This window comes from Pinus tabuliformis, chromosome 4_1, assembly GCF_031772625.1.
Source record: "Pinus tabuliformis cultivar Carrire ecotype Pingquan chromosome 4_1, CPIR1, whole genome shotgun sequence".
Lineage (NCBI taxonomy): Eukaryota > Viridiplantae > Streptophyta > Pinopsida > Pinales > Pinaceae > Pinus > Pinus tabuliformis.
In genome coordinates this window covers 848,073,493-848,083,365 of record NC_142303.1, presented here as the reverse complement: position 1 = coordinate 848,083,365, position 9,873 = coordinate 848,073,493, and the positions used below count along the sequence as shown (strand labels likewise).

The following is a 9,873-nucleotide window of genomic DNA, read 5'->3' as shown; positions in this document are numbered from 1 at the left end:
TTGAAGATGTCAATTCACATATTTTACATGCAAAAGCAGAAAATAACCATATGCATAGTCTAGCCACTGAAAAGAGAATGCAAAATAAAACACAATATATAAGTAACCCGGTTTTTCTCGCTACTTTAAAATGCGTGCATGACAAAAAAAATGCCAAGTGGAATATAATATCAATATAGGGATATGACTATTCAAGAATTCTGACAGACATAAGCAAAGCTATTGAAGTTTGTATCTAAGATTTTCCAGAGTTTGTTCACTAGAAACAAGACAGGCATGATGGCACCACTTTGCATTAGTTTAACAGAAAGGAATAAAGTTTAAATTATCAAGAAAGCATATATATAACTAAATCATTTCAATTAGGAAATAATTTTGAATCAAATCTATAAGACTCTGTAGCTGCTCAGTGGCCAATGTACAATTGATGGAAAAGGATTTTCTATCATGGTCCATGGATGAAATAGAAATGAAGCAAAAATTCGGAAAGGAGATTAAGGTTGTTACCGGAGACGAAGAAACACAGGAAACGTCCAGAAAATGTCCTTCAATGCTGAAAGTTGAATGGCCCAGTGAGAAAATACGGTAGGCAAAGGCAAAGTATCTGTATTTAACATTACTGTGTGAGTAACCAACATAAGCTGCACAGTGCTATGCAAATTAATAGTCTTTGCGGGAAGAAAACCCAACATAATCCACACAAAGGAATAAAGTTTAAATTATCAAGAAAGCATATATATAACTGAATCATTTCAATTGGGAAATAATTTTGAATGAAATTTATAAGACTCTATAGTTGCTTAGTGGCTAATGTACAATTGATGGAAGAGGATTTTGTATCATGGTCCATGGATGAAATAGAAATGAAGCAAAAACTCGGAAAGGAGATGAAGGTTGTTACCGGAGATGAAGCAATACAGAAAACGCCCAGAAATGTCCCTCAATGCTGAAAGTTGAATTGCCCAGTGACAAAACAGAGTAGGCCAAGGCAAAGTATCTGTATTTAACATTGTTGTGTGAGTAACCAACATAAGCTGCACAGTGCTATGCAAATTAATAGTCTTTGCGGGAAGAAAACCCAACATAATCCACACAATCTAATCCTCAAGAGGAAGGTTTTGCAGGAATTTAAAGGTTTTCTTATGTTATAAAATCCTAGGCAAATGTGGGTGCCCCAGCAAATAAAAATGTATACCATAATACCCACTTACTATTAAGCATTGTCTCCAAAGGAACTTGAACAATATGATAAAAGATTCGTCTTTTACTTCTATAATATACATAATGTTAAATACATGAAAAACACTTTCTGCTTTCAAGTAAGACTCTATAGTTGCTCAGCGGCTAATATACAATTGATGGAAGATGCTTTTCTATCATGGTCCATGGATGAAATAGAAATGAAGCAAAAACTCGGAAAGGAGATTAAGGTTGTTACCAGAGATGAAGCAATACAGAGAACGTCCAGAAATGTCCTTCAACGCTGAAAGTTGAACAGCAACTACAAATTAGTTAATATCATATTTAGCTTGCAACTGCTTGACACATAGTAAAAAATGGATATTGTCAGATAAAGGTAGGGAGAAACAACTGCAAATTCAATAACAGAACAGAGATTAAACTACATGTAGGATGATCCGAGAACAAGTAGTAAAGAAAAAATTACCACCACTTTCTCCAAGGTGCGTAGATATCGAATTCAGCTGTGCCCTGTTCTCATAAAGGCACTTAATAGCTTGCCTCGATCTTACAATTTCTTTTGCCAACTTCTGCCCAAGAAAATATTGACTCATTAAAGGTAAAAGCAAAGCCTGTATAATGATATTTCTACTTTAAAAGAACAAACATTTTGCCTAATAAAAAACCTGGGAAAAGAAGATCTGAAATAAAAGTAACCCTCAACACAAAAATTTCATCAATACAATAGGCACCAAATCCTAGTTCATCACATAGCAGAATTCAACTTGCTTAGACACATCTGCTGTTAGTTCTTTAGAAAGAAGTTCGTTTGCTGCCCTTGCTCCCCTGAGGACTTAGGACACACACTACTAAGGAACAGAATTTGTTTCCATTTGAAAGGAATTTTGATTTTGATTTTGAGCTAGCAAAGCTCATGGCTCAAGCCTCATATGCAATTCCATGCTCATTAGGCAAGCCATATTCTCACCGTACCTTAGGAGGTCCACACAAAGATATCTTCATGCTTATACTTATTCCACAAGGGAGAAAGCTCTTCAATCCCCTAAGAGGGCGAGTGATTACTCCACTAATGCCATGAAAATTTATTTTCACCAATAATTCTTAACAATAACGTGCATAGTACAGCATAATACATTTTTCCTTCTGCAAAGTGCAGAGACTTGAATCTTAGAAACATGTAAATATTACCAAAACAAGAATAAGGGGAAGACAAATGATAACAAAATCTGAAGACTAATATATCTCCTTCCAGGCAAATATCTAGTTATTAGAGGCATACCTCATATGACATGTCAATAGTGCCTTGGTTACTATATGATTAAATGTAAATGAAAAAACTCTGAACGTGTTAGATGCTGAAATTTAGAGAAATTTGTCAATGTCTTTTGATGTTACATTCATAATTTAAAGTGATTACACAAAACTTTTGGCAATTTACTTTGAGGAGCAATGAACAAAAATTTTTGTTTATGGATAGAACAACACATGATTACAAGAAGATCACAAAGAAGCAGAGATCGTTAAATCTGAAGCCCTGCAAACAATACACAACTATCTTTGTATTACATGAATGCCAGAAAATATCGTGTTGTAACAACTTTAGAGTCCACTCTCCTAAACAGAGGCAAATACACAAGATAGAGCAACATGTCATTACATAAGAACTGTTAACAGCAGCTTGGCTATATGTGAGAACTGCCAACAAAATGGAAAGTGTTGGCATTAATCCAGGGAGCTGGTAAGATCATGATTCAGATTTGTGTGAGGTGAATCAGGTGGACAGGCTGGAATGAACAAACAAAAAAGACCACTATTGACATTGTCTGGAATTTCATTCTCTCGAGTCTCAATAACCTTGGATGGATCTTTCAGTTCTTGGAGACCTAGCATCCCAGTTGGCAAGTTGTAAAAGTATGGTTGAGGATATTGATTTCGGATTAACTACATACAACTAAGAGGCAACTATATTTCTACAATATGTATGTTTTGGGTTGATTATTATGGTTTGGCAATTATGTAGGAAGGAAAATGGGTTGTCTATTGGTTATTTCTTTTGAGATGCTTGTAACTATTACTTATATTGAACGGATAATATAATGTTCTTTTTGTCTCCTAAAATGTGCTTGGCTGTATGAATTGGTCACTCCATATTAACTTACAGAATTTCAATTCTCATTCTTGGTTGTTTGAATTGGTTACATGTATATTAACTTACAACAATTTGTCTGGGAATATTCCTATCACACAGACATTGATATTGTCAAGTCTGTACATTTTATCTAATGGGAGGACGGACTTCTATATGGGTGTCTGAAGGAACTACATAAGATACTACCATTCCTCCTACATGCTGCAATGCATAGTGTATATCAGGTATACATACACAAGTTTCAGTTCTTTATTGTCCATAGCGTAAAGCAATTACAGTTATATCAACTCGTAGTTATTCATACTGGAAACGATGGCAGCACATCAATGATACAACCCTGGCTTCACTAAAATATTAACTTGACAATATATATAAGCTCTATCAGACATAGTAATGACAGCTCAATAGCAATAGTGTATTTATGCAAGGAACCCAATAGAATATAAGGTTGTACTTCGTTACATGGGAAATATATATATATGCACATCAAAGCCTGATTGAATAACCTGAGAGCATAGTTCAAAACACCAAGTTGAAGCCTAGATTTATATTTAATGTTGCACAAATTTGGCAGAAAGCATAGGATAAATCACTAACAAAGTTAACAAAGCCTGATTGAATAACCTGAGAGCATAGTTCAAAACACCAAGTTGAAGCCTAGATTTATATTTAATGTTGCACAAATTTGGCAGAAAGCATAGGATAAACCACTGACAAAGTTAACAAAGCCTGATTGAATAACCTGAGAGCATAGTTCAAAACACCAAGTTGAAGCCTAGATTTATATTTAATGTTGCACAAATTTGGCAGAAAGCATAGGATAAACCACTAACAAAGTTAACAAATCCTGATTGAATAACCTGAGAGCATAGTTCAAAACACCAAGCATAGGATAAACCACTGACAAAGTTAACAAAGCCTGATTGAAGCAGACTTGGAGATGGTAGTATGGTGCCAATAGGTGCCAACAGAAATCATGAAATTGTTAATGCTATTTGATTCAACCTAACAGTGATGTGCTATCAAACTCCTCCAGCTGAAATGCATGCTTGAAGACATCAATTCACAAGTTTTACATGCAATAGCAGAAAATAACCATATGCATAGCCTAGCCATTGAATAGAATTCAATGTAAAAATGATGTGCTATCAAACTCCAGCTGTAATGAGTGCTTGAAGATGTCAATTCACATATTTTACATGCAAAAGCAAAAAATAACCATATGCATAGTGTAGCCACTGAAAAGAGAATGCAAAATAAAACACAATATATAAGCAACCCGGTTTTTCTCGCTACTTTAAAATGCGGCTGGGATGGGTTTTCCACAACTACAACTACGCTAATAGATTGGGATTTATGCATTGTTATCGGTGATAATGATGTGAAGTAAATATCATTCACAGAAAATCGGCAGCAATTAGAATAGTACTCTGTTCTCGACATTCAAGCACACAGAATAGTACTCTGTTCAAATTGACCGGATAGAGAGTTCAAATTGTTAATGCTATTTGATTCAACCTAACAGTGATGTGCTATTCAGCCCTCTCAGATGGTGCTCTCAGTTCCTTCTTCCCTTTGCATTGACTCTTACCTCGGGTTTCATCCTCAGCTCATGCAAGCTTATTGCCTGTAGCTAGTCAGCTGTAAATGCTACCATAATTATGACTTCTTGGCAGACAAATAATCGATTGATTCCTTCTACCTTGTCTGGCATTACGCCTCTGGTTCTCATATGTGCCATTCAGTACAAGCTCATTCTCAAAAGAAAAGTTATGAAGATGCTGCACAAGGATATAAACGATTCCAGAGCTCTGAGCAGATGTGTTCAGGAGCTTAGAATGAAGGGTCTAAGCTTTGATCTGTCGAAAGAGCCTCATATTACCAAGAAGATGAAAAGCTCTAGTGTGGAGAACAAATTCAGCCCTCTCAGATGGTGCTCTCAGTTCTTTCTTCCCTTTGCATTGACTCTTACCTCGGGTTTCATCCTCAGCTCATGCAAGCTTATTGCCTGTAGCTAGTCAGCTGTAAATGCTACCATAATTATGACTTCTTGGCAGACAAATAATCGATTGAATTGCTTGGGGTATCCCAAATAAGGCGGTAATGCGCTCCTGGGATATCGGGGACAGGTAAAGAAAACTCCCTATATGCATGTGAAGGAACTCGATGGCTGATCTTTGCTTTTGTATTGCATTACAGGGTGGACAGTGGAGACCACTGAAACAGAGGACATGAATGAATATCTTCGCTTCGAACCTAACTGGGCAGTGCTTTGCTTTTTCATGAGCCTGACATCCACTCACTCCAGTATGTTCTTTATTCTATTCTTGTTTTTTCTCTTTTTTTAAAGGCATTATGAAATAGGGCATTACAGGTTCTGTGTTTGGTGGGGTTCCATCCATCATGCCAATGTGCAGTCAATACAGAAATCAAAGGTGGGATACAACATATGATGAGGTGGAACATTCCACTTACCATGTGTAAAAGCATCTTATTATGGGAAATCATTGAAATGTTGATATCTACTTCTACATTGAATTTTAGGGCAAAGCTACAGAGGAAGAAGAAACAGAGAGCAAGCGTCAAGGCTCAACCGATTGATCAGTTCTCTGTTACAAGTATCAAGTGGGCACAGGTAACTTCGATTTCTAAAGGAAATCTTCTCCGGCAGCAAATTTTAAACGCAACTATAACCTATAGCTTAAATATAAACTATAACCTATAGCTTAAATATTTGGAATAATGGATCATGAGACTCCAGAAAATAGGCTTTATTTAATTGCCAATTATTTTCATTAGTATCCTTCATGCTTATAAAAAGTATGTTATTGTTTTGAGATCTGAAAACACCTCCCAGGTATTGTTTCTGATAGGGGAAGAAATTTACAACCACACATTTTTAAGTTCCTTAAGAAAAATACTTGAGGAGCTGCATCACAAAGCACAGACTTCCTTAGACTCTTGTGTCAGGTCTGACCTATAGTTTTTCCAGCAATTATCACCAAGGACTTGCACTGTGCCTCGTCTCCTTCAAACTCCGTTTGCAAAAAGAAAGCTCCCGAAAGGTCTTATCTAAGCAGAGCTCTGGTCTTAGAAGGACTATACCAGGTTGGTGTTAAAGGGTCTTTCCTGAGCTTTCCAAAAATAAACTTCCCTTTTCCAAAAGAAACGCCCTGAAAGGTCCTATGTAAGTAGAACTTCAGGTCCTGAAAGGTTTTATATAAGTAGAGCTTCAATCATATAAGCTTAGCCCTTAGTAGAGCTCTGGTCCTAAAAGGCCAGCCTGCTAAGTCATGTCCCAAAAAGACCTTACCAGGTCTTAGTAGCACATCAATGATACAACCATGGCTTCACTAAAATACTAACTTGACAATATATATAAGCTCTATCAGACATAGTAATGACAGCTCAATAGCAATAGTGTATTTATGCAAGGAACCCAACACATTCTTGAAATCAGAAATATCAACTCAACCATATTTCAACACTTGAACTATAACCTATAGCTTAAATATTTGGAATAATGGATCATGAGACTCCAGAAAATAGGCTTTATTTAATTGCCAATTATTTTCATTAGTATCCTTCATGCTTATAAAAAGTATGTTATTGTTTTGAGATCTGAAAACACCTCCCAGGCATTGTTTCTGATAGGGGAAGAAATTTACAACCAGACATTTTTAAGTTCCTTAAGAAAAATACTTGAGGAGCTGCATCACAAAGCACAGACTTCCTTAGACTCTTCTGTCAGGTCTGACCTATAGTTTTTCCAGCAATTATCACCAAGGACTTGCAGCCTGCTAAGTCATGTCCCAAAAAGACCTTACCAGGTCTTACTTGAGCATGGCAAAGAGTTAGTCCTAAATGGTCTGAGCTAGAATGTTCGATTGAGAACAAGTTGATGTATCCAACTCTGGTATAACTTGATTGACATAAAAAATGTAAGAGGGTAGTCCAAACTCCAAACTGATAATAGAACCTATGTGAATCGCTTGATGCTAGTCATGGACCCAACTCTACTCGAAGATATCTCTGGCTAAGGAACTATAACTTTTGTTGTTTATATTAACCGATACTGAGGTTCTAACATTAAATAACATCATTCTGATTATTTCATATTTGGTTCATTGATTACGAATGTGGCCCATCAATTGTTCACAGGAAATGCTTTTAGTCCATCCACAACACACGATTACAAGAAGATCACAAAGAAGCAGAGATCATTAAATCTGAAGCCCTGCAAACAATACACAACTATCTGCGTATTACATGAATGCCAGAAAATACCGCGTTGTAACAACTTTAGAGTCCACAGATTTGGGGAATTGTGAAATCATGATCTCAAGATTTGACAGAAATTCAGATGGTAGAATTGATTTTGAGGAATTTGAGAACATGATGACCATGACGGACAAATCTTTGCAAATGTGTTAATAAAAACTGTCTCTTGGATTTCTTTTTGTAAAATTTTGTTCACCAAATTTCTTTGATCATATGAGAATAATGGATGATGGACGGTTGCAATGACATATTACCATCTTATTCTCCCTAGTTTGTATTATATTTTAATGCATTAAACCCAAGATTGAGTTCTGGAACATGCCAAATGTGGTATATACATACTTCCTGTCTATATAACAGGAGAGAGGTTTAGCCCTCTTACAGAGCAGAGCAACAGAGTTCTTTCAAGATTTGACAGAAATTCAGATGGTAGAATTGATTTTGAGGAATTTGAGAACATGATGACCATGACGGACAAATCTTTGCAAATGTGTTAATAAAAACTGTCTCTTGGATTTCTTTTTGTAAAATTTTGTTCACCAAATTTCTTTGATCATATGAGAATAATGGACGATGGACGGTTGCAATGACATATTACCATCTTATTCTCCCTAGTTTGTATTATATTTAATGCATTAAACCCAAGATTGAGTTCTGGAACATGCCAAATGTGGTATATACATACTTCCTGTCTATATAACAGGAGAGAGGTTTAGCCCTCTTACAGAGCAGAGCAACAGAGTTCTTTCCACAAGGGCTAAAACGAACCATTTAAGAACGATAATGATTAATTGCTATAACAGTAACAAGACTTGCTTACTAAATCAAATTTCTATGTCAATAGTGTATTTATGCAAGGAACCCAACCACTGGTCATTAATGTTGAGGCACACAGATCTTCAATCAAACATTCTTTCTTCGGAGCGATTGACCAACCACTAATTACAGAGGAAATGAAAGCAATTACAGTTTTACGATTCGAATCCAGAAACCAAGAAAGAAACGAAACTGTCCGTAATCTTACCCGGCTGCTGTCGTAGCGTGGCTTTGGAGGAGCGCCTTCTCCTCTGTAGCAGGTGCGAACCCCAAACCGGTGACCAGAATCTCTGTCAGGATTACAAGCCACATGAAAAAGCTTTATAGAAGACTCCATTACTTCCTCCAGGCAGCGGAAACATCAGAGGCAACGCACGACTACGCGGCCATTACTTCCTCGAGGGAGCTGAAACACCAGAGGCAACGCACGACTACGCGGCCCTCATGCAGGTCCGCCTCTGCAGGTCCGCCGCCCCCTCAACACCCGCATGCAGGTCCGCCTCTGCAGGTCCGTCGCCGCCCCCTCAACACCCTCTAAACCCTAAAAAACTTTAACCTCTTAATCAACGGTTCATTTTTCTCCAATCGTCTAACACTAGATCTAAGGGCTACGATTACGACACGAAGACATTTTGGGAGGTTGATTTCAGAGGGGAACGCCTTACGGCGTAATAAACACTTTAAACCTAAGTGAAAGTTGTTAACACCATAATCTATATCATGAGGAACCTTTTACATTTGATTTTGCAATAAGCTGGTGAAAGAAGTAACTTTGATGTGGTAATAAAATTTTAAGATAATTGAATAAAGAAATAACTTTGAAGCGGTAATAAAATTAATTATTCTTAATATATTTAAATTTCATATTTAATTTTATAATAAATTTATTAAATATGCAACTTCATTTCATATTTCATTTTTTTCAATAAATTTTAAATAAACACCTTAATTATAGGTTAATAAAGTATATTGAAAATCTATTAAAACAAATTAGAGAACGAATTGATTTTCATTATATATTAGTAATGGTAGGTTTTAAAACGAATAGATTTAATAGATTTTGCTTTATCCATTCGTTTTATGTTTTCAAAGATACATTGAATTTAAAACGTGAGTTTATTTTTTAATGAGTTAAAATATTATTTTTTTAATCGTGTAGAGATTAATTTTTCATATATTTATAAGGTTTTACTTAAAAATAATATTATATATTATTATTATTAAATAAATAAATAAATAAATATAATTATTTTAAAAATATTCGTAAAAAAATATTTTTTATTAATTAATTTAATTAAAATTTAGAATTATATTTTTTTTCCACATCAACTAAAATAAATATAAATATAAATATATTAAATTATTCTTTTACATAATTATCATTAATTGAATTTATTTATTTGTAAATAATAATATTAAATTAAATA

General features: G+C 35.3%; 1 protein-coding gene across 1 annotated transcript; it reads right to left on the bottom strand.

The window, feature by feature from the left end:
• Positions 1-503: 503 nt before the first annotated feature.
• Positions 504-9,118, bottom strand: LOC149178878 (uncharacterized). Its single transcript, XM_089422268.1, has 5 exons — positions 8,655-9,118; positions 1,667-1,769; positions 1,439-1,483; positions 902-997; positions 504-604 (listed from the first exon to the last, which is right to left on the bottom strand). Exons 1-5 carry the CDS (start codon positions 8,781-8,783, stop codon positions 504-506), a joined length of 474 nt encoding a protein of 157 aa, XP_089278394.1. The 5' UTR covers positions 8,784-9,118.
• Between the last annotated feature and the right edge of the window lie 755 nt (positions 9,119-9,873).

Bases quoted from the DNA above. Each gene is read 5' to 3' on its own strand.
- LOC149178878 (XM_089422268.1), bottom strand. From the start codon at position 8,783: ATGGAGTCTTCTATAAAGCTTTTTCATGTGGCTTGTAATCCTGACAGA. The intron at 998-1,438 runs GTAACAACCTTA...TGTTAAATACAG, and splicing joins TCTGTATTGCTTCATCTCTG to ATACTTTGCCTTGGCCTACT. The intron at 605-901 runs GTAACAACCTTC...TGTTAAATACAG, and splicing joins TCTGTATTGCTTCATCTCCG to ATACTTTGCCTTTGCCTACC.